Source organism: Mycteria americana, chromosome 4 (assembly GCF_035582795.1).
Source record: "Mycteria americana isolate JAX WOST 10 ecotype Jacksonville Zoo and Gardens chromosome 4, USCA_MyAme_1.0, whole genome shotgun sequence".
Lineage (NCBI taxonomy): Eukaryota > Metazoa > Chordata > Aves > Ciconiiformes > Ciconiidae > Mycteria > Mycteria americana.
The window spans coordinates 54,528,375-54,553,671 of NC_134368.1; the positions used below are offsets into that span (position 1 = coordinate 54,528,375).

A 25,297-nucleotide genomic window follows, 5' to 3' on the forward strand; every position below is an offset into this window, starting at 1 on the left:
TAAGTACTTCATTGTAAGTCTGTAACTGTCCTTTTCCTTCCAGTTTTTCCTTACTGTGCCAGTCCTTGCCAGACTGTAGTATGTCCTGGCTTTACTGTGCCCAGCACTGGGCTTCTGTTTAATCAGAAAAGCAAGGCTGTATGACAGCTTTTGCTTTATTGGTACAGTTGCAGGAAAGGCTTCAGCGTCAAGGAACAAGCTTCTCTTTTATGCAGCAGAGAGCACTTGGGTACCACTGGATTCCTGAACGAGCATCGACGCCGTCAGCAGCGCGCGCGCGCTTTGGGTTGCCAGCCCAAAAAGCACTGCTGGCTTCTTCGGGGGCAATTCTGTAGCTGGTGTTACGTGGGAGGTGGTGAGATGGGTCTAGATGTGGCTTTTGGCTTTCAGTCTCCTGACAGACATGTGACTACCCTGGGCATGTAGACTCGACTACGTATTTCAGGTTCTTGCTGCCCCGTGTGTGGGGCTGTCCTTCGGAGCTGCCACAAGATCCCTGCTGCTCTCCCAGCTTCATGGCAACGGTGGCAGCTCTCCTCCCTCAGCTAGCTGAGGCCGTCCTGATTCAGGAGGGCACAGAAAGTTTAGGTCTCACTTGCCCTTGAGGCTGTTACAATGCGATAGGGCTAAACTGCTTTCTAAAGAAAGTAGCAACTTCCTCAGGCTCATCTCTGTTCAGCAATAAATGCAGTCTAAAAGCGAAGTGTTGGTTAAAAATCACCTGAAAGATACCACTTTGGCCATCCCCGTCCCTTTTCTTCACCCTGGGAGGAAGAGTAGAGGTTGAGGAGCTGTTGAAAGGCTTGAATTAAAATGGAGCCAAAATCTAAGTCATCAGAGGGGCCGCACTGCAGTACAACAGAGCTGAGTTTGTTTTGCCAGTTGTCCCATAAGGAGGAGGAAGTGCTTTGAGATCCTCACCAGTAACCCCAGCTGGATGTTTCTCAGGACCAGCCGTAGCTGTCTCTGACCTCTTTTGCTGTCTTCCTTCATGCTGGAGTTGTATTCCTAACGCAGCCCTTCCAAGGGGGGGTCCGTGGGAAGATTGCTACGGTCAAGATGATAGAGGAACCCAGGGTTCCTCTTGCGGGTGCCGTTCTTGAGCGTCACGGTAACTGTGAACCTTTGGGAGGGGAGCAGTGCAGGGGTGCTGTTAAGCACCCAGTCCTTTGCACTGATGTGCTTGTATCAAAACCTGGATTCAGTTTAAATCCTGAAAATAATCCCTCAATGTTGCATTGAAGATTCAAGAAAAGGAGGTTGAAAAACCCAATGAAACCTCAGAGTGTATCTTGGCATTAAAATCATGAGATTAAAAAACACTTCTTATTTCTAGGGCCTGACTCATGGTTTTTGAATGTGTGAGGGTGGCAGTGCTAGCTCCTATGGTCAAGTAGCATTATAAATATTCCGGGACTTTAGGGCACAGACCTGTGCCAAATATTTTTCTCGTGTTTGGGGTTTTTTCCTAATTCCCAAAACAAATTTTTGCAGATCTCTTATAACTTGGGTTGCATGTGTAATTAAACAGACAACATGTTAAATCTCCAAGTTTCTGAAAACAGTGCATCAAATCCAAGTATTTAAATCGATTTCATAGTGACCAGAGTGTTGCTGACTGTCTAAAAGCTGTTTTATTGGGACATAGTGTATGCAGTTTCTTGTATATGCGGTAGAGCAAAGTGAATTGCAGAGCAGCTGGCTTGCTAGAGACCTTCAGAAATAAACAGTACGTGGCATGTGTAGTAGAATTTGACCCTGTTAGGAAAATAAGTAGGGCAAAGTGGCTGGTTATTAACGGTGGCTCCAGCTTCTGGTGGCAGCATAGGCAAAGCAGAAGAAAAGGGTGGTGGGGGGGAATCGAGTGGGATTTGAATAATTCTTCCTGCCTGCCAGGAAGTTCTCAGTGCCCTGAAACACGTTCAGTCAAGACATAAATGAATTCTCCTCTGACAGATTGCGCTCTGGGGGAAGTATTTTTCTATTGGTTTTCATGAGGCATTGCAAGTTGCTGCGAGCCGGGAGCATTAAAAGGTGGAGGGGGCTTTCAGCGGAGGTGTGTGGCAATGTCTTGCTTGGGACTTCATCGGAGGCTGGGATGCGGGGTGCTGTGGGCGAGGAGCTGGCACGTCACCCGCCGTGCCGCGGGATCACCTCTGGCAGCGCGGGGAGGAGCGGGTGGCTGGGAGCATTGGCTGCATGAATTTCTCGGATGTGACTTGCCAGAAATGCTGAACAAGGTCTCTCGTGCTTAAAATGAGAACTGAATTGCTAATTTGCTTTCTCTGATTACTGAAGGTGCAGGTGTGAACAAGCTGCCCAGTGCCCTGTTCCGTGCAGTGGTGAGATAATGAGGTTGAGCACTGTGGGTGGAGAGCAGTGGGTGGTGGGTCTCTTCTGCCTGCGATATATCCAGGTGAAAAAGATGGAGGATGAATACATACACTTCTTTCTGTAATTTGTCCATCATGAGTGTGCTGAATCCAAACTGCTGTGCTATGAGGAATAAGCCCTTCAATGAATAAAGCTTTGGGCTTCCTTTGTCCTTCAAGAATTCCTGGACCAGCTTCACTGGTTTCTTCTGATCTGGGGAAGACAAGTCTTTAGCCAGTGAAAAATGTGTATTACTCTGGAAAGCTTCTTTGCTTGTTGTGTTTGCTGCTGTTTTAACAAGTATGTGTCGTGTGGGAGATCCTTGGAAGTAGGGCACGGAGCATGGCAGGCGAGGTCCCGAGGAAATGTCAAAATAAGTAGACATGCAGGTAATAGTAACCTGAACATCTCTTGAATATGTGTAGTAAATATATTGCTTGATTTATAATTTGTAGTACTTTTAAAAGGCACTAAAACATAAGGATGCTGGAAGAAGGTATGGAAGAGGTCTACATCATGTTGCATAAATATCTGGGCTGGGCCCAGTCATTGTAAACTGCATGGGATTGTAATATAGGTAAACTCGTGATTTCTCTTTCTGCAGAGGAGAAAGAACGATGTTTACGATGTGTATGTTATGTCTCCGTATGCTATTGTTTAAAATGAGGTAACTGAGATCAGAACGTAACAAGTGTGTAAGCACAGTACTCCACAGTTCTCACCGGGCCATAATTTCGATTGGCCATCTGCATGTCTAACGCATTTACTTTGAAAACTGAATTTCAGTGTAAGAACGGGCTTTGTATTTGAAGTTAAACTAGCTTTTGGATTTTTAACTAACACATTGTGGAAAAAAAAGGAATTAATACGTTCCCCTTAAGTGAAACTCTAACCTTAATATCTTTTCCTTTCTTCATTTGGTTCACTCTCTATATACAGGAATATGACAGCTGGCATGACGCCTCCTTTTTGAATTGTGCCGTTTAGCATTTCTGGCAGCTGGATACGTGTGGAAAGCTGTATAGTGACAAATCTGTTTCTCATACCTTTTGTAGTCTGTTTTTCATCAGATAGAAAAATGTTAATACACCCTGAACTTTCCTCCTTTGGCTCACCCAGACAGTAATTTACTCGAGCATTTCCTGTATGTTGTCTCTGGGTACGGAGCTCATGCTTTCCGTCTCTGCTGCATTGCGGAGCTCCACTGGGTGCTGCTTCGTCCCCAAGCTTCTTGGGGTATTTCCTAGAACACCCCAGGCTTGCGTGCTGCAGCTGATTGGGACGGTGCAAACGTGGAGGGGAATTTATCCCAAATCCAAAACAAAATCTGAAGCGAAACTTGGAAAAATGCTTCACTTCGTGTAGTTGTTGCGATGCTGTTGATGTTTCCTGTATATCTTAGCAGAGTTTCACAAATTCCCTGGTCAAACAGAAGTCTGCCTACAAAGAGTTACTGCTTAGAAAAGAAAAGCTTAGACAATCCTGTTTTTTCCACATGGTAAAATGTATTTTGATGCTAGTGAATGAATATTTTCATAACTGATGAATAGAACTTTTGTTTTCAAGAGAATTTTCCTCACTTTTATTAATGTGTTTTGGCTTCAGAAACCTACAGACAAATGAAGAATATGGCATAGAGCTGATTTGGCTGTATGTGTGAATATTTTGTATTTCTTCAAGCTGCATGAGGAATTTTGTGTTGTTTGTGGGCAAATACCTGATTCTAGTCAACTCTGCCTGTCGTGCTTTAGTATCTAAGCAGGTGCTGAATTTTGAGCTCTCGGACATGCAGGAATTGGGATCCATACAGACGGTCTGGGGCAGTCGCCTACTGTAAGCAATCACCATAATGATTTTACCTTCTACTCCTTTTCTTCTCCACTTGGGCACTTAATACTAACTCTGCAAGCATAAATAGTTCAGCTCGACAGATTAGTTACAGCTTTCTCAGCGCGCCAATATGGAGACTTGCTGCAATACAAAGGGTTTTTTTGGAGACGGAGCAGCGAGAAGCGCTGAAGTGCTGCTCAGAGGTCCCACCTTTGGCACATGGATGGACACTGTAGTGATGACAGTGCCTGGAGGAAAAGTATGCAAGCCTTCTTTTCTGACAGCAGATGGAGAGTCTTGTCTAAAAGTTTTACTTGGCTAACCTGCTTTAACTCTTTATTTATTAAAAACATGCAATGTTGAGCCCAGAACTTCAACATTTTGCTGTTTTTACTCAGTAAGATTTTTCTCTACTAAAGCCACATTTTTCTTTACTCTCCCTTCTCCTGTCTTGCTTGAAAAGCTACTCTTCCCTCCCCTCCCCTTTATAGCAAAGCTGAAATAAGAAGGTAGTTTTATCACGGCAAATATGCCTTGCCCTTCCATTTTGCTGCTGGTTTTGAATGCTGCCGAAAATGTAGTTTGTTCCTCCTCTTGTCTCCTCTCTTCCAGTTCTTGTAAGACTTGGAGCTCTCCTCAGACCTCAAATATTTTCACATTGGGGGAAAAAAAGAAAATCTTAGATTATTTGAGCCATGCTACCAAAAAAGTAATAATATGCAAGGACCAAAATACAAGCGGCCACACCCTTGAGGGGGAGGACGAGGTGTTGTCTTTCAACAAGCTCTTCCTCGTTAGCAGTTCGCTGAAAAAGTTACTTTGGTTCTCCTTAGAAAATGTTTTGAGTTATTAATGGACTTTAAAACTTTATTTAGGACTCTATTTTCTTTTGTCAAGAATGTCTTGCAGTTCTTCAAAAGCTAATTTGTAAGTTATTGCAAGGATTAAACAGACTCATGTTGACATAAGTAGGCTTTTATGTTTATTATGTTTTCATGTAGACACAAAAATGTGTATGTGCATGTCTTTCTGGATGTTTTATTTTAGTGCTGCAGAACGATGAGGAGAGGGATGTTGCAACACTGAGTTTTTTTGTTCAAAGTACAAGCTGACCTGCTGCCAGCAGGCTCTGGAAAGCTGTCATGCAAGGCTGAAAGAGAAGTCAGCAGTGGCTTCCTTAGTACAGTTTTTTGTTGATGCATACCAGCCCTGAAACAGAGATGGTAACAAATATCTGCAGCGGTAATGCCTTTAAAAAATTTTCAGCACAGCACTATTACCAAAATCTTCAGGAGCAGTATATATTTATATTGTTCCTGAAGATTTTTTTGGAGGGAAGGGGTGGTGGGGTGTTTTGTTTTTTTTGGTTGGTTGGTGTGTTTTTTTTTTTTTTTTTTGGTTTCGTGTGGGTGCTTGGGTGTTTTTGGTTGTTGGTGGGTTTTGGGTTTTTTTTGTGGGTTTTTTTTTTTTTGGCAGGGGAGCAGAGCTGCTCAGTTGGGGGCAGATTCGGTCTCTGCAAGCACCTACCACAACCCTTGGTCCAGGATCAAAAACTTTTTCCCAAGAAAAGCAATATCTGTGCTGGAACCTTCCTGGGGAGGGGGGAAGGTCTTATAGGGCAGCTTCATTCATGCAGCCGTTTACTATGGCCTGACCCTTCTCCTACCTTGACAGGTTGCAAGGTAGGCGTTGCAAAAAATGGCGATTGCTAAATTGTGCTTGAACTTACTGTGAAAACCAGCCTGGTTTGTGTGTTTTTAAGCCCCTTTCCTCACTGGGGTCTCAACAAGGAGAGATGAGTTTCATTGTCAAATTAAATGCCGCTTGCAAATGAGCGGTAAAGGTCCCCTTTTTCTTTTCTCCTTTTGGTTGTTATATTGTACATACCTGGTGGAACCACAGCGTTTGCTGTCTACCGCACGAAGCAGCAGTAGTCTGCAATATTTCAGTATTTTGTTCCGTTTTCACTTTGCCCTTTAACATGAAGTGTGTGTGCTGGTAACGCCATTGCTATGGGACAGCCTGTCCCTCGTCCTGCCGTCCCACCTGACGTGGGTTTCCGTGCACGCCGCTGGCATGGGCGTCCCCAGCCCTCCCGGCACAGCACTGGTGCTCTCCCTGCCCTGCCTCTTCTGGCCGCCCTCTTGCGTGTTCTTGTATCGCTGGCTGGGGCTGGTCCCGGGAAAGCACGCGAGCCCTTCGTTTTGTGCGAAGTATGGTTCAGGTGGGTACCTGGATACTTTTCTTATTTCTGCCTTTAAATGGGGCTTCTGTTCACGGTTTAGAAAGCAGCGAAGACTGAAGCTGTAAATCAGATGCAGAGTCTGTAAAATCATAGTTAAACAAACTGAGCTTGCAGTTGAATTTAACTTATTCACTGTAGATCTTATCTCTCTTCAATCTGAGACCCTTTGCCAAGCACCTATGGCATTTTTCACTGCTGTGGGATATCTCTGCACATCCGGATTTGGCAGAAGCATTAACTAAATCCTGTAATTCTTAAAACCCTAAAGCTGTGGCCCTCTGTCTTGCTCCGTTTCACCAGAGAGCTGGAGATGAAGCTAAAGGTTCATTATAAAGCAGAGCTGTAACATAATCTATAGGCAGCGTATTAAAGTGACGTGCCAGCTCGATGTGCCGTGGTTTTAAATAACTTGCATTCATCTCCCCCAAGTACTAGATGAAAATTTAGACCCTCACTGAGCAGCCTACACCACGGTTGGAGCTTGCTGTTCAACACGTAGGCTCTGGGGTGGTGTGTCCATTTTGGAGGCTTTCCCCTATCACTCGCTCTTCCATTTCTTTTTTTAAAATCAGACTTGTGTTTTGTTTCTTAAAACCAAATTAAAGCGACAGCTCTGGAGACAAAGCTCTCATTTCCTATGCTGTATCTGTCTGTAGATAAATGACTGTGAGCCTTTTCATTCCTGTTCCTCGCCACCCTACTGTCTTTGGTATCACTAAATTAGGCCTTAGTGATTTTATTTTTGCTTGCAGATGTTTCATAAAAGGGAAAGCATTTGACTGAAATTGGATTTTGGGACAACTGTATTAAAATGTCTTAACTGGATGATATTTACAATTTGAAAAGAGTATTTAAAATTATTTAATTCTGCAGAACTAAACCAGAAGACTTTTATACCAGTAAAGTTATCATCCCATCAACCAAAATGGAGATCAGATTTGTTGGATAAATAAATACCAATGTTTTTTCATTGGGGGACAGTGTGGGTGAGCTATGTGACTAGTATTAATTTGTTCATGCAGTGTGTCACAGAAGCTTCGAGCTTGCCTGGGACTGCTTTTGTAATTATTTGTACTTATGTGGTTCACAATATTACTCAAAAATCTTTTCCAAGTTTGGGGTGTTTCCTCTGGCATTGCAAGTTTTGCCTTTATGGTTCAGAGAGCTGCTCAGCCCCATCTCCAATAAGCTTGAGTAGGAAGGGACAGTCTCATCAAGTCAAAGTCAGTATTGCCCTAACCCTGCTGTGCCCTTGACCCCGTGTACCACCCCATGCTACCGCCACTGTTCATCCATTTGCATACTGTGCTAAACCAGCAGAAAAATGTCCTTTGTTTTCATTTTTGCTGCATATTATCGTCAGTTTTTTGATTAGTGTTAGGGATATGTGTATCCTAAAAATGAGGTTTCCAGGAGAACTACCTGTAACTACAGGGCTTTGTGTTATTAAAGTGTCAAGTTTAATTACATAAGCTGGAAGTTAGAACACGTTCTTGTTTTGTTTTGGTGAGGTTTGCCTAATGCCACCCCAGGGACATAAGAGTTTCCCCACCTGTGCTGGGAAATTAACTTTCACGTGTTGCTGACCTGTGTTAGATATGGTGATATAAAGGGAGATGCTATGCAGCATATCTGACTAGTAACACTTCACTTAATTAATATTTACTTCCTCTGATACCTTCCTTTTCTTCATCTTCTCGTGCACCCTTTTATATGCAGCGGTCTGGGTTGCCCGCTCTTCTCCGAGCTGTAATTAGCAGACTGATGAATGTGACAAGTTATTTTGTTTTCCAGCAGAATGTACTTGATCGCTGTTCTTCCAGCCTGCCCCTTCTGCTGTTGAGTTGCTACATCAGTCTTGTACTCCTCAGGATGATTAAAACCAGCCTGCCTATGTCTTCTCTGCAACAGGGGGAGGAATGACAGCTATTTTATGTTCAGTGAGCGCTGCGTTTAGTGTTTAGGAAGCACATGGGACAGTAAGAGAGAAGCAGGGAGGTCTGGTGTAACCTCAGGCAGGTTAATCACTATACATGTTGACATCTGAATGCAAACTTTCAGCTGTACCGGGATTTTCATGTGTCTGCTTCGTATTTCTTTTATTTTTTGTTTGCGTTAGTCTCTTGGTCTAGTGTGGAAGAAAAAAGAAGGATCATGTTTTGCTTTATGCTTTGTTTATTGAGAAAAGACATTTTTTTCCCCTCAATTTAATAGGAATGTGGATGAAACTCTTCCTCCTCTGGTACATGTCTTGTGCTGCTGTCATTTTTGTTTGAATTTTATATGCTATCAATTCTCAAAGGCTTGAGCTTCCTCATTCCAGTTGAGCACTGTGGGTTGAAGGAGTGAACTCGGTTTACTTATGCATCTGAGGGGCTTGAAATGTAACTTCTTCAGCAGTCAACTTTGTGGCATCATGCTCTTCAGTATGAGTCATTGTACAAAATACAGGGCTGCCAGTGCTGGTCTTTCCCTTGGCTGGTCTTCCCAAATTTAGTTTTAGTTAATGAGAAGCACTTCAGAGGTAATTAAATGCGTTGTGAACTTCATGTTACTGAGAAGTTCCTCTCAATGGGAGGCTGAGGTCCTCCAGGTGCTCCGGGGTGGCAAAATACCTGGAGGCACGGAGAACGGCTGGGCTGTTGGCTCCTGTGGGTGAACGAGGGCCTGTCCCCTCGGGAGGACTGCTCTCTTGGGGACACCATCTGCATCTGGGGAGCTAGCAGGGCAAACACCTGGGACGGAAACTTTGCATTCACCAGGTGACCTGTCCAATGTGCGATGGAAATTGGTTTTGTGACTCTGACACAGGGTTGCATTGGCTGGTAACTCTTGGTTGGGCTAACAAATATCCGTTTGTTACTGCATAAGTGACTTCTTACACTAGCAGTAATTGTGGAAGCTCAATTGCACGTACACACAGGCAAGGGAGGGGAGAATTGACCCTGTTACTGCTGCTCCTGTCAATGAGCATCCTAGTGAGAGTGCTGAAGCACCCATATCCATCATCCTCCACATCTGCTTACTGTGTTCATGCAATTATTTGAAAACATTTGCAAGACTCCAATTTCTCCCCTTCCCCTCCCCACAAGTCTTGATTTGGACACTGCTATTTCCCAGTCTTTAGGAATATGTGCAGTAATGTGCTTGGCTCAGTGTGTGGCCCTGGAGGAGACTGTGTTGCCTTCTGCTTCACTAGTGTGAACGCAGCCTTTTGTATCGAACTCTTTAGAAGTGCTGTTGTTAATGCAGTCACTGTTTCTAGACTATATGGTGTGAGGTAGAAGGGTTTTGGGGGCGTCTTGGGTTGTGGGGGGAGGGTTAAGTACCAAATTAATTGGTTGATATCGGATCTGTAAGGGCGTGTTGTCACCCAAGTGTCTTGCTAACGTCTGGCTCGAACTTTGCGTAATGTTAAGTAGACTTCTCTGCACAAATCTGCTGTTTGGCATCACAGCCTCATGGAGGGTGCTCAGACCCGTGCACTCTGTATTTCTGTAATGACTTACTCTCTCAAATCATTCCCTTGCAACAGAGACTGCCAGTTGCATGAGTTTTCTTGTGGTAAGGAATGAACTCTAGGTTAAAACCATGAATACCATGTTAGTTCACGGTCCAAGTAATCTGCATGCTGTAAGAAGGAACTTCAGTGTCTTCGTTCAATCTAATCGCTCCGCCAGGTCTCAAGGTATCTTTATATGAATGGGAAAAAGAGAAGAACCCGTAAAGCCATGCTGATCTAGTATCCCCTCACCCCTTTTGTGAATGGGAATAAAGGTATGTTTCTGAGAAGATGTTTTAGTTCCAAGGTTTCCAGCTTTATTAATTTTCCTGCTTTGGTTATGCTTGTTGTCTCCTCTCGCATGTACAATGTGCTTCCGTTCTTCATCTCTGCACTCAAAAGGCAGTGCAAAAGGTACTTTTGTAGCCTGCAGGAAGACTTGGATAACCAGTCTCTTCTGAGAGAAACTGTTTTATCTAAAGTGAAATCTTGGTCCTGCTGAAGTACTAAATAGCAATTTTGTTAGTGCATTCTTTGGTTTTGGTCAACGAGATTGCAGAAGATGTCTCCTTCAGTTCTTATGCCTAGGTAATTCTTGTTTGCGTTGGTGTCTTGTAGCATAGTGCAGAGATCAGAGTATTATGGTGTATAAAAAGGTATTATGTCCTTCTCCAGTTACTGCCTAAAGAGGTTTAAGAACAATCTTATTGGAAAGCTGGAGGACAAAATAAAAGCATCTCCAACAATGTTTCAGGCCTCTCTTGTTTAGGATTCATTGCTCTTTATAACCAACTGCAAGACTCCTACTGATATTAATAGGAGTTTAGCTTGCATGTGATCATTCCAGGTTAGTTTGAATTACTTTATGTGAGCGAAATAAAACTTCGAAGTGAGAATTTATGCATATTAAAATAATTTCAGTATCAAAATCCAGTAAGGATAGATATTAATATTTTTTGTAGCCACGTCAGTGCTTACACCTCTCTTCAAAAATCTTATTGCAATGTGCTCTTGTTCTTACTAATGTAAGAAAAAGTTATATTCTCATTGTCAAAAGTATGTTTAGGTATGCTATAATTGTGCTATGTTGCCATTTAAATCTAACAGCTTAGAAGATAGAGAAGGCACCCCTCTGCTCCCTGGAAAAGCAAACCTTTTAGTGGATTAGAGGTACGGGCTGTAACTTAACACTAGCGAGAGGTATGAAATGCTTTCAGGCTGTTCAGTCTCTGGAAGAGCTGCTCAGGGACATGTGCTGTAAATCTAGGGCTTCCCTTTGGTAGGTTGCGTAATTTTAAGATATCTGATGCCTTCTAATGGGTGGCCGGAGAGGAATGTATGAAGCTGTTAATTTCAAGAAAGGCATGATGGATGGCTGTCTGAAGAGCTCAGGTCCTTCTGTAGCTTTTTCATTGTCCCACTGAACCCATTTGGCTTTTAGAAACTGGTTGAATAAAAATGATGTATTTATGAGGAAAAAGCTGTCCCCTAAAATTGGTTTGTTAAACAGGCAGTAAATATGCAAACGGTGCGTTTTAGGATCGGAGCAACATGACCCTTGATGTCACCATCTCGTATGACATGAGGACATTGCTTGCCAAAGGTCACTGGCTGGACATTAAGTCTCACTTTCTGCTTCCCTTCGTGTGGTTATTCCTGCCTTCCACCTGCAGAAGCAGGACTGGGGATGCTATTGCTGTTTGGTGATTGATAAAGTGTGCCTTTAATGGTGGTCTTGGGTGGGAAGCCATTGGACCCCTCTGGTTCTGGTAGCCAGCCTGATTCGTTGATGGCCTTTGAATAATGCATCTTATCCTGCCTGGTGATGTTTGGGGGGGGGGGGGAACAGACAGGACAGAAATATTTCTACCTTTTTTAATGTTCCCATAAAGTACAGGTGGAGCCTCAGCAATTTTGGAAACTGTTTGCATTCCCCGTCCCACCTCAGTATATGGGGGTGGTTTTGCTTGGTTGGGTTCCTCCTCCCCATCCCAAGTTTTGCAGCCAAAAGTTGGTTTCTTTTGCCTTGAAGAGCTGTTTTGCAAACATTCAATGCACCACTGCTCAACGCAGTCTTATGTCCCACTGGAGTGAGTTATATGCTTATGTGTCTTGTTAAATGGTGGGTTTGAACGTTTGAACATTAGTCGCAGCTGATGGATGCATCTTGCTGTTAGCTATGGGGAAGGAGCGGATGCTGCGGAGGCTTGCAGTGAAGGCTTGCTCTGCCATCCTCCCCACCTCGGACAACAGGCAGTGACATCTCCCGCGTGGCAGTACGGACCTTGCCAGCAGTCCCAGCTGTGGTAAGCCTCCAAGCGGGAAGACGCATGAAGGCAGAGTAACCTTGCCAAGACAGTTCTCCTGCCCCGCTTTCCAAGATGTTTCTTGGATATTCTCACTTCCTTTTTTTTCTAGGTAGATGAAGAGATTTTCATTGCTTTTGAGAGGCTGTTAGTTGCATAATTTTTGTTGGATTCGGACTGATGTGGAGAATCTCTTTTGAGGATAAGCTTTCCGCAGTGAACATCCCTGACAATTTATTCTGAATACCTTTTCAATTTAAAAATATCTTTCCCATCTTTCTTCTGCCAAAGGGTACGTAATCACTCGCACTCCCAGCTTTCACCAGAGCCTTGCTCGTGGGCGGCCTACAGAAGCTTGAGGTATACAAAATTCAGTAATGTTCAGGGTAGTACGGCGAGACAGAAAGAACAAGTCATCATGGCTGTTGCCTAAATAGTGGTCAAAAAGGACATTATTATAATAGCCGGAAACTTTGCTCTTCATTTGGTATAGTTGATGCAGCATTCAAGCAAAAGCAAGCTGAAAAAAACAATTTAAGTACTGATTTTTATTTGCTTATTTATAAAACTTTTCCAAAGTGTTATTTCCAGCAGTTCTAGAAGTAATACATTTACTTTTAGAAATTATTTGAAATCTAGCATGAGTCTTCCTACAGTAAAATTTTGTTGTTGTTGTTGTTGGGTACTCAGTGAAAAAACCTGAAGTGACATGCTTGAAAAGAAATTGCACAGTTTTGGCAGGCATGAAGGTAGGCTCTATCATCATGTTTATGAAAAGCCTCCTGCTTGTGTGATGGTCAGGCTTTTATTCTTAAATAGCTTCGGAGGCATTCGAGAGGCTGCGTGTAGATCTGTGTAGGTTATGAGAAGAGTGTAAATCACATGGAGGCCAGTGACTCCTATGCGAGTGATCAATATTTGGTACTGTTACCAGCAATAATAAAAACAAACAAAAACCCAAACAAAACCCCAACCTGAAGGCTTTCCGTACCATCTGTCTTGGATCAAGCTGGAAGAAATTAAGTGCATATTGGGTTTTGGTGTTGCGTTGTTTAACCTGGAATTGTTTCCTAGCTTTGTCTGTAACCAGCAGTGCATATTGGATTTTTTTTTCTCAGAATGCTAGAGCAGCCTTTTATTTTAGTCCAAAAATTTAAGATGGTAAATGATTTAAATTTCTATTTCCTTAGATGTCATAATGAAGTAGAGTTTACAATGAATATTTAGGGTGAATTTATTCTTCTGCATCTTAATTTTGAAATGTCCTGATTTTAGTTTTGGTAGTATAGAGCTCAGAGGTCATGACATGCAAATGAGGGGTGGGGGGGGAGAAAAAAAAGAGAAAATAAAAAAAAAAGTCACCAGGGAGCTAACGTGACTCCAGGCTCTATTTTACAAGATTCCTCTGCAAGTCCAGGCTTTGAATGGCTGGACACTTTCTTCTGCACTGTGGTATGCTGAGAGCAAGTCCTAGGCTGTTACAGGGAGTAAATTTGAAGGGTTGAGTCTTCTTCATTGGTTTTTCAGAGCTATTTGATAACCAGCTTTATTCAGTGGTTAGTTGTGTGTGTAACTTCTGGATCTCCAGATGTCCAAGTAAGAAAAAACATGTTGTAGCATAACTCAGAATTTAGGTTATTATGATAAGCAATTGGAGCGCAACTCTCAGCAGCGAAACTCGGAAGACTGCTAAAATACAGCAGCAAGAAATTTAGACAAAGTTCATAGTGGCAACAAGTACACTAGCATTTTCTGGAGCTTTAGTAAGGAAGTTTCATGGGTTTATATTCAGTATTGAATGTCTGCAATGCATTTGGCAATCGAATGGTAAGGAGAATTTAGTTAAAATGAGGGTCTTCATTTTGCAATCAGAGTATTTGTCCTGAATAGCTTCCTATTTTCTCTGGAGAAGTGCTTTTTGTCATGTGCTGCCTAAAAAAAAGTGCTGATAATCTTCATGTGGTCTTCTCATACAGGTCCCCAGCAAAGAGGACAAATGCCTTTTTATTTATATAGAAGTGTGTGTGCATAAAGTAAATATTTATACATAAATATTTACTTAAAGAATATATGTATAACACCATCTATAGTAATATATCCAGTGTTTTAAATACATATATAAATAAATGTATATATAAAACCCCCACACCTGGAACTGTATAAACAAATCATGTAAAAGTGATGTTGAAAGTGAACTAAAACAGTGGTGTGTGTGTGTATATATATGTAATTTAGAAATGGAAAATTAAATTTGAAATTGTTATATATTCTCATGAGCTTTATTAGCTTACGATAAAGATTTTTGTCTCTTAGCTATAAACAGTTGGTATGAATTTATTAAACAATGTGCGACTCCTTTAAAATGTGTTTCTTGTTTTTTGAGGGTTTTTTATTGGACTTTTTTCTGCAGTATTTTATGCTTTGGGGTTTTAGCCAATAAGTGTCTGGCTCAAAATAAACGTCTGCTGTAATATTCCCTTGATGCATAAAAGGCAAGATATCCACTGGGATTTGCTAATGTCTCCTATTTCTGTTCTATTTCTTTGTGCTAGAAGTTTGCATTGGGCTAATCCTGAAGAGTTCTCTCTCCATTGCATTAAATGAACGCATGTACACATAGGACTGTGCTTTCATTGATCTGGAGTAGGTCTCGGCACATCAGCGTATTAGCCGTAATTGGTTTAATTGTTACTTTCCATGCACTTCAGAGCACGCTTATTTATCTGAACTGAGTTGTCATCTTTCACATGTGTAAGGTTGCCTTTTTCTTCCACATTACCAAAGAAATGTGCCATAAGCATTAGTGCCTTTATACTTAAAATGTGAACCCTCTATTGATGGAGCACTGTTGAGTTGGAGAAGCTTTTGCATCTTAACGCATTTCTTCTGCGCTCCCTCCTTGGGTGCTCAAAGGAGAGCTGGCAGAAGTGTAGGTCTGAGTCCCCAGCCTTTTCAGCTGCTGGTTATAATGCTAGCAGAATTTGTGGTGGGCTTTTTTTTGTTTGTTTGGTTTTTTCATTTTAATATGTGAGTCCTCAATGTGGCAAAACTTTCCGTGGGGAGTGGATGTGGTGGGCTCTCATTGCTGTACTTGGGTTTCACCTTGAAAGTAGACTTCTGCTATGGCTTTTGCAGAGTACCAGTTTGGGATGGCATTCAGGTGAGCTCTGCTCCCTGGACAGATGATTTGTGCCAATAAGCAGTACTTGCAGTGCCTGAACTTGCCTCCATTTTCCTCTTTACTTACATGGTGCAGCTTATCATTATCTCAATTCTTTGAAGCAAGTGGGTTGTTTCCTACATGTTTATGCACGCCTGGTTTGTTTCTGGATAGGAGGAAGTGAAACAACAGCTGGTTTATCATGAGGCATTCAATTTGTAGTAGGGTTTTCTTGCCACTGGCTGTTAATTTTTGTCAGATGAGTTTTTGGTTCATGCTGCCCCACTTAATTATCTCTCTGCTTTGCTTTCACCTGTGGGATTGCTTCATTAGTTGCATGTCCTTCTCACTGCTGCCAGGTATGAGACGGCTCTTTTTCCTGTGAGAGGGACTCCACAGCAAAAAATTCAATACCTTTAAATTACACAGTGTAACATATTATTCTATTTGTATTCCTAAATTGGATGTTCTGGAAAGCATGGGGTAATTGCATCACGTTTGATGCAGGAAAGGCATATCCCATTAAGAAGGACTAAATTGTAGACCACGAAATCCTTATGAAAACAAGATGACACATATTGGGCTACTAAGGTAATTAAGGAGATGGATGTCCAGTTAGTGGAATTAATTTTATAATCTGTAAATTAATAAAAACAATCCTGTTTGGGAAGGGAGGAGGTACACCATTATACTATGCACTGCAGACATCTTCATATGTATGACCTTTACAGTATGGAAATGAATTTCTTCTTTGGAAAAAGCTGAGCTCAGTCCCTTTTGGCACTTCACACTTAAGCTCCATTACAGAAAACTAACTCTCTTTGTTTTGGGTTAGTTCAGGAGGCCCCAGCAATAAAACTTACTCTTTCCAAACTGTTTATTCCAGAAGAGACAGGCACTTAAACTTCTGATGCAAATCGCACGGCTCCTAAGGTGATGCCTCCTGAGCAGTCTCAAGTGTTTACGTGCTTTCGTTGTGGAGTTAGTTTGTGTTGGCCATCCAAAAAACCCAACCCTATGACTGGAAGAGAGACTCTGCAGTCTTGCAGCTCCCAAAAGCTAAAGCAGCCGTACAAAGTTTATGTTGCGTTTCTAGCTACATTTTCATTCCATTTCCTCTTTCTGTCTCTCCAAGAAATTAAGTAGGCAGTAATTTTTACCCACTGGCATATAGTCTCCCAGGGAGAAATCTGGATTAGTTCTGTAAACTTTTTGAACAGAAGAATAATCTTCAGAGAGAAGACAGCCAGTTAAAATAAATAAGGCTCTAAGGCACGCCGGCAGCATGAGAACACGACTGAGCTCCCTGAGAGAAGGCTTAGTGAAAGCTACTAATTTAGGGTCTTAAATATCTGCAGACATTCTGGCACTTGACTGTAAATCATTTTCTATCACTTAAGTATTTGGAAAGCATATATTTTCTGGAATTGCCCACCTTCTTCTTGCAAATATTATTTTAGCCACGATGTCTGAATTATTTTGCCTTGGTCCTTTTGACAACTTGTTTTTGACGTTGTGAAATTATTTCTTCTCCAAACGAGAACATCAGTTGTCTCCTGTTATTCAGGGGACCCACAAGTATTGCCCGTCCCATCTTGGTGACAATCCTTTTATCTCTTTGTTCTCTTCTATGCTTCAAGTGGCTTGGAAAAGCAAGACCAAGTGTTTTGTCTCGTTAGATGCCAATAGAGGCACACTTGCACAGAGTGGTTTCTTTATTCCTTGTGCGAGGCAAGTGTGAATTTTGGAATTCAAAGGATTATTAAAATGAGTCAATTTTAACTTGTATGTCAGTACATGAAAAAATTTAAGCTACGTGTAAAATATGTGAAATGTATCAGAGTTTATTGCTGCGAGTGTAGTTAACTGCTTCCGTTTCATATGGGCAAGTTCAAAAGCAGGGATCATCCTTTCTAATAACTGCTACTGAATTTGCAGTGATGATGCTGTGTGGGTGTTATGTCAAAAATTAAAGCTGAAGGCATCTTTTGTGAAGTTGTTTGCTTCTGCTTCCTTACGTCCTGCAGCAGTTGGGCTGTCTTAAGGGAAGGGGGAGAGGTAGCAGAGATGAAACCCGCTCATGGAAGAGTAGAGCTGCAAGGAAACCATGATCAGTCAAGCTGTGACAAGTGAGAGATGGCACCAGCTAATAACCCTTCTGGCATCGGCGTGTGGAAACTGTTCCTGCTTACTAACGACCTGTTCTGCAGCAAGCAAGGGAAGCTGAGGACTGCTGCTTCTGCTTTGCTACCCTGGCATTGATGAGGGTCTGTTTAGCATTAGTTGATTGAAAAATAAAAGAGCATGTATCCAAAAGGCCTAGGCATTGTGCAGTTACCCTATTTTGTAAACTTAATTTATATTTTTGGATCCTTTTCTGCATCAACTTAATTGTGTGTAAGACTAATTAATGCTACATGGTGCCTCTTCTGTTTTTAGCAGCTAATTCCTCTCGTGCTCCTCTGTAGGTGCATAGCTCCGTGTTTGGTGCATGCAGGGATGGATAGAGTGATGGATGTGTGTGTATGTAACAGTTTATTTAAAGTGCAAAAGCAAGTTAAATTTTTTTCTTTGTGGAAGGCATTAGATAAATATTAAGGGCTGAAATACAGTAAGAGAAAAATTATTAAGAAAAGAGAGACAGTTGAAACCATGTGTCTTTTTCCTAAAACCTGTGAACCCACAGGCATGCTCAGCTATGTTTGCGTAGAGGGAAAGCTCAAACTTTGTGTTAGGTTTTGTTTGACATAATTTCTGAATGTGGGACTACAGGGATACACGGCACAATCGCATTAAAATGTATGTTGTTGTCAGGGTTACTGCTGAGGATAAGTAGCAGAACTGAGAATGAAATGCAAGAGATGGTTTTGTGGGTTCTTTGCTGGCAAAATGGCTGAATGCCTGTGGGCTCTCCCCATTCTTTTCCCGTGGGCTGCGATGAGTTGAAGGGCTGGTTTGGGCCAGCTCCAGCCAAGCCACTGCTGCACCGCAGCGAGGGAGCTGCTGCGCGTGGAGGGAAAGGGGTGAAGCAAAGCTGGAGGACCTGGGAGGACAGGCCAGGAGGCGTACGTAGCCTCTGGCCAGGGCTGGGCAGTATCTGCTGTTGGAGTCCACAGCCAGACTGAGGAGTATGGTGGGTTTGTACTTTGCCTTACGCCTTTTTTTTTTTCCCTTCCATGTTATCTTTATAATGACTATTGATGTGCTGTACATGCCTTCCATTACAGCTTTATAGATCAGTCTGGAAGCACCTTTAGAGTTACGGGGAGAAGTAGGGGGGAAATGAGAACTTACAGGAGTACGCGGGACTATGGTCTCATGGAGCGAGGTGAGCGCAGGGTTTCCTGGTGGTGGTACGTAGCAAAACACTCTGGTAATCAGAAGGGTTTTTTGACCTAAGCTAATTTTGATCCCTGCTTGGTTTGGGGAAAACCTTCAACTTATTTGCAAGACTGCGTCATAACCCCTTTTATAGCTGGTTGTGTCAGCGGTTTCCACTGCAAACCCTGCATTAGGGTTCTCATAACTCAGCTGTATAAACTTGATCTGGACTTTAAAATTGGCATGTACGTTCTTGATTTGGAAGCAAGTATCGAGGCTGGATGGCTAATCGGTTGGCTATGCGAATAATACTGCTGTAGTAAAGGCTGCAAGGAATATGATACAGCTCTCGGTTTCCATTGAGCGCAGAGGAAGCTTATTTGCCACAAAGAGCAGGTGCTCTCACGGCTCTCTTTTTCATGCAGAAGTGGTAAGCTAGATCCCAAGTGTCCCAAACCTGTTGGGAGTCCGGAGTGTAAGTTGGGTTTTTGCTTCCTTCCTGGCAGGCAAGGAGGTGAGGAAGGGCTTTGGTGAGCTGCCCCGGTAGGCAGGGCACGCTGGAGCACAGCGATACCCTATTTGAGCTCATGGTGTTCAGGCGTCGGAGCCGAGTACGCCGGGATGCGTGGTGCTGGGGCCACTCGTCAGGAGGCAGGTTGGACGCACGCAATTCGTGCGAGGGAGCTGCTGCCGCTACGGAGAGTAAGCGTGCCCCTCTCCCCCTCCCCCATGTTTTGGGGCAAGGTTGTGTTCTCCAAAAATACAGTAAGGGCTGCTTCTCCAAGCTTGCAGCGGTTCACTGAAATGGTGTTTTCTAGCATACTGTGAGCTCTATGTATGTTTGAGAGCGTGCTATTGCAAGGTGGTACTTTGGTCAGGAGAAATGAGGCTAGGCCTAGACAAGGTGGTAACAGACAATGAGTGTAAATATTTGCAGAAGGTGTATTATAGCGGGGAGATAAAGCCCTTGTGGTTTGAATGTCTGTGTGAAAAGGCAGAGCAGAGCTCTATTCAATAAAAGAGAGGTTGCCTGATTGCTTATTTTGTGATTCTGCAAAGTTCTCCTGTAATGTTCTTTCTGTACGCGGGTGTGTTGTGTTTTGGTTTTTTAATTATTTGAAATACTTCAATATAGGGAAGGATGTAGACTGAAAGAGCAGCAAGAGTGGTAATGATACAAAGATCATTGTCTGGTTGACTTCTGCGTTGATTATGCCTGTCTTTAAACTGAATTGCTATAGCCAACCACGTATCGGAAATGCTCGAGGGGTAAAAATCAAGCTGGAGGGATTTCAGATAGCCCAGGGAGTTTTAAATTGGGAGCAATGAATTACATTCTGAGAGAAAGTTGCAGCTGACATTGAAGGATGTTTGTGTGATGGGGGGACCATTATTTACTGTCAGACTATGAAATAGTTTCTTTGGGAGAGCGGTTGTGATGCACCATCGCACGAGCCAGTGGCAGCGAAGATTGATCCAAGGCAGACGGCATGGGAAAGATACAAGGCAGCTTCCATCTCTAGTCAAACAGACCTTTGTCTCATGAGGAACTGCTACTGAAGTATTTCGTTTATTACTGTGTAAAAGCTAAATAATGATGGTTCAGAGAAGAGATGCTTGTCAAGTTTTCTTCTTAGTTATGTGAGGAAAAATGGATGGGTACATGTTAATTAGAAATGAATTAAGCTACAGATTACATTGATTCAGAGGTAGATGCACGTGTATATGCACACATGCAATTTTCCTGGAAAGGATCTTTTAAAATATCTCATTAAAGCTTGGGAATAAAAGTAAAAAAGCTATTTTTCTTGCCCTCCTTTTTTTTTTTTTTTTTTTTTTTTAAAAAAAGTTGGCTACTGCAAAACAAAATAATAGGCTGGCTAAAATTTAGCTCAGGAAAACAGTCGTATTCCAGTGTGTTTTGGGCTGTTGGCTTTTAAAAACCTGAGGCGTAGAACTATGTTGAGATTACTTTTTATACCGTTGCTTTTGAAGTTGTTCATGGATCAAGAACTGGTTTACTTCTGTCTTAATCTCCGTTTGAAACGCATTTTAGGACAGTATTTGCAGTTTTGGAATTCTGATGTTTAAAACAACAAGAACAGCAAAAACTTTTTTTTTTTTTTTGGTCAAAACCCCCTTGAAATCTAATATTAGACGGGTGATTTTATTTATGTTTATTAGAAAGCGTCCTGAGCATCTCTGGATGGCATAGGCTGGCTTCTGGCCAGAAAGCTGATTGCTGCTGAGGGGCCGACAAAAGGTTTGGGGCTGCGGGCTGCGGCAGTGATTGGCCTCAGCAGGTGCCTCAGGCAGTGTCTCTCCTGCTTGCCCCCCTCGGCCTCCAAAGGAGCTTCCCAGAGTACAGCCATGCAGCTAAGTAGGAGGTACCACTTCTGGCTTGGCAGTTTCAGAGTTTTAAGTCTGCTTTGTAACGTCAAAAAACCCTCCCTATTTTGTGGTAGCTGTAATTCATGCTTGATTTTTAAAAACTTGCCTCATACTGTGAATAGAGAATTAAAACAGATCCGTCAAGGATTTCAGGGATATTTGTGGCGCTTAGAAGTTAGTTTGATTCCTAAGTAGCGTGTTTTATAATTTTAATGCCATGCTCTTCCATGCATGTCTTGTTGCATAGATTCCATTTGTTTGCACATGTACATTTAATAAAGGTGTGTTTTAAGGATATGCGTTTTTCCTACTAGGATTTCAGCATTAGGTGTGTTTTGCTTTTGCCCATCGGTGTACTAGTCTTTTGGTATTTAAGCAGAGGTAATACTGTAGTTCTGTGACTGGTGCCAGATAATTTTACTAAGCTAAGGCTAAACTTGCAGTTTAAGAACAAAATTGCTCACGCAGGACAAAAGAAGCTGTACAAAAGTAGTAATGATTTATAAATAATGCTTCAAAATTTCCTGTATCTTGGCACCTACATCTTTTTATATCTTCCACATCTGTTGGATTTTTTTCAGAATCTGGATGGAAAAAAAATGAAATAAATTGAGTTAGCTGCCACTGTGCTACAGCATGTGAGGAACCTTTCTTTTAGTTTGAATTCTTGCATCTGTGGTAAAACTCTGCCCTGTAGCTCCAGTACTACTTCGTTATAGGCACTTCACAAACCAAGGATGCTGGCCAGTACTCTCAGAAAAGACTTGTGCTCCGGCTGAGATTTCCTAGAAGTACCAGCCTCACCTCTCTTGGTTAGTCAGGTCTCTTATCCGAAATCAGTAGGTGTTACTTGGAAGTCTTATCCACTGTATCTAGATAAGGAGATTACTGCTCTGGCATCGCTCTGTATGTGCAGTTCTTCAGACTCTTGTCCAGTAATTTGTTTGTTCAAGTGTGCCTGTGACAGCCTCACCTATACGGCAGATTCAGTCACCTGCCTGCACGGCAGGTCTCGTGGACATAGCCAGGGGCTCGTCACGCTTCTCGGGACCTGTCTGCTTTTTTCCCCATCTCCAGGGTGCACTTTCCGGCCATATTTTTCAGGCATTTTCAGCCTGGGGTTTTGCTGAAATGATTTTACAGCTGTCTTCTCTGTGTGCTTGCACAGAATTTCATCCCCAGATGAAGGCAACATCCCCAAACTGTAGGCAACAGTTCGACCCAGACTGACCTCTTGAAAGTCAGATGATTAGTTGTGGGTTGTTGTATGTTGGCTACCGGAATCAAACAAAAAAGTTTTTTGGTTTTGTTTGGTTGGTTGATTTTTTTTTTTTTATTTTTTTTTTTATTTTACACTTCTTTGGATGGTAAGGCCCCCACCCTGCCCCCCCATGAAAATAGTCACCCTGAAGCCTGCTTTTGAGGTCTTACTGCTGAATGTGTGTAGGTTGCTTTTTTTAATCACGAATTACGATGTGTGAACATTATGCACATTTGCATATGTTCGGAGAAAGCTAGGTTTTATTCACTTCAGCAGTCCAATCACAAAGCACAGCGATCCATTTGACCTTTAGCTTTTAGTGCCCTTACGTTCCTTTCCCTTTTCCAGACCTTGCTGACAAATGTCAGCATGCTGTAATGTATCGGTTTAGGGATCCGTTTATGGCCGATAAACCTCACCCAAAGGTTTGAGGAGCTTCCCTATAAATAGCTATGTTGGTCATAGCTTTCTATATGCTTGTAGGGTTCCTTGATCTGTGTTTTATAGTAACCGTGTCTCTTAGCTCAGAATTTGGGTATGAACACCAAATTTTGGAGGAATTTTGGCTTTGTTGCTGAAGCCTTTTGTAAAAGGATGCACCATACAAGTTGTCATTCTGATGAATTTAGCAAGTCAAGAAGTTTTTCTGAAATTAGTGCATCTCCTTTTTCTTTTGTCTTCTACTTTACTTCCTTGCATGGGACTTACTCTGCTAACTTTCCCTTGTCAGGACCCTTCGGTTTCAACTCTGGGTAAAACTGCTCTGTTGACCTATAATGCTGAGGGACTGGCTGCTATTTTGAATCTGAGAGATGACAGATCTGCCTACACCTCAGGGCTTCCCCTTTCACCAGAATAATGTATTTGATAGCACAGGCTTAACACCAAATGGAAGGATTTTTCTGGTTTTGTTTGAATTTCTGGCTACTGTTTTTAGTTGCTAAAGATTGCTACTGCAGATGTCTGTGGGACATAGATTTGATGTTGAAAAATGCCAGCCATGATCCACTGAACGTGAAATTTCCTGCTTTCAGTCTGTATGTTGTCAAATTATACATTTTTGGAGTATTGCATTTGCAATTGTCTTGCAGCATTAGGCAATACTTTTTCCTCTGTTAAAGTTTTTGTCTTCAGGTGCTGGCTGATACGCGTGTCACAGCTGTCACGTATGATAGTCTCTGAGATTTTAGGAAAGCCTTAACCATATCAGGTAGGCTGATGGGACACTTTTCACAGGTTTACCAACAAGTGACTGTTCATACACAAATGCAAAGGCTGAGTTCCTAGTATTTTATGTATTTCTACCCCTTTGCCATAGACAGTTTTCAAGACCTAGCCTCACTTCTCCTGTTGGAGAAGTGAATGGTGTGGAGACTAGTGACTGTACTTTGTGGTTGATCATTGTCAAAAGGAACCTCAAGGAACCAAAACTTCTTGGTCCCTACTGAATAAAGTAAAACAGAGGCAGTTAAAAAACAACAGGAATGAAAGCCTTCCTTCTGCCTCCCTTTGAGAAGTCACTTACTAGAGCATGGCTGCGGCCCAAGGTGAACTCTGCTTTTGGAAATAAAGATGAAGTAATTCTGCTGCTTGCAGCACCTCCCTAAAACGAAGCACTTTCTTCAAGGAACAGACTCATGCTTGCAGGCAAAGGAAAGAGTTGTGAGGTTTTGTATGCACAGCATAAGCACCTACAGCTTCTCTGCTTTAAGGCAGGAAATACATCTGGAAACAGAGGGAATTTGCACCATCCAGGACTGCTCTCTGTAGCCAGCTGTAACGTGATTAGCAGATTGAGGATCAGGGGTAAAAATCAGTGCATGGATCTTACCATGTCTTGCTTTATTTCTGTTTCTGTTCTTGGGAGTGAAGCTAGTTGAAATTCAGTGGCATCAGATGAAAAGATGAATTTATTGTTCAATCAAGGTCAATAATGTGAACTTTACAAAGGTTTCTGTTGCAAGACTGCTTCATTGAAGTGGACCAAAGGCAATTGAGCTGAACTTCAGCAGTGACCTTGATCAAAGAGGCAGACTGCTCAAGAGGCCTTTCTTATTCTGGTCTGAATATACTGCGGGTCGCTGGGGGCTATAAACCTACTGAGAGAAAGGCAAAACAAAGTCCTGTAACTAGTCTGTCTGTGATGTTGAACTTCTGACTTTCTAGTAGTTGCAGCTGGGGAAAAGTCAGCTTCACTATTAATGAAGTCTTCGATGCACGTGACCAGTCATTGACAAATACATAAACTTTGAAGAGGTTGTTTAGATGGAAAATCTAGAATGGAAAAAAACTGGTTTACAGCCTTCCTCTCTCCTCTTGTTGAGAAAAATTTCATATGTGAACAGATAAGAGGCTGGAACTTGGCATCCAGGAGACTGTGTGTGCCTATCCCTGTTTGTGTCTCTTGGTGCATGCGCACAGCTTCCAGCCAGTAAAGTAGATGTGGAGTTTGATTTTGAAAAACAGGCAATACCGTGCAATACTTTTCCTGTCATTCAAGTGAAATAAGAACAAAACCCTATACATATTGCTTCACCAGAAAGATAGATAATACAGCAACTTTCACGGGGACATACTCACAAAGGAGAAAAGATACCTTTTTTTCTTCTTTGAAACAGCACTGTGAGTGAGATATTGTGGTCTTGTGTTCAGAGAATATAAACATAAACCATCCAAGTTTTGCATTTAACCGTTCTTGTGATATTTCAGCTTAACGATGGTGGCAAGGCAGCCCAAGCACACGTGGGAATAGGTGATGTGGTTCTCACCATTGATGGGATAAGTACGGACGGGATGACTCATCTTGAAGCACAAAACAAGATCAAGGCGTGTACAGGCAATTTGAACATGACTCTGCAAAGGTAAGATACCTTTTTCTTTTTTTTTAAAATAAAAAGAGAATTAATCA

At 42.3% G+C, this 25,297-nt stretch overlaps 1 protein-coding gene and 1 long non-coding RNA gene across 10 annotated transcripts in view; both read left to right on the top strand.

Annotated features, from left to right (window-relative positions):
* The window catches only part of PDLIM5 (PDZ and LIM domain 5), a 126,094-nt gene that overhangs the window by 16,927 nt on the left and 83,870 nt on the right, over positions 1–25,297 (top strand). For all 9 annotated transcript variants that reach the window (XM_075500583.1, XM_075500586.1, XM_075500587.1 and 6 more), the window contains exon 3: positions 25,099–25,250. In XM_075500583.1, coding sequence (XP_075356698.1) covers positions 25,099–25,250 — 152 coding nt within the window. The remainder of the gene's footprint in view (positions 1–25,098; positions 25,251–25,297) is intronic.
* Positions 3,266–5,044, top strand: LOC142409278 (uncharacterized). The gene is made up of 3 exons (XR_012775550.1): positions 3,266–3,871; positions 4,136–4,206; positions 4,816–5,044. It is a non-coding gene; the product is annotated as an uncharacterized LOC142409278 (long non-coding RNA).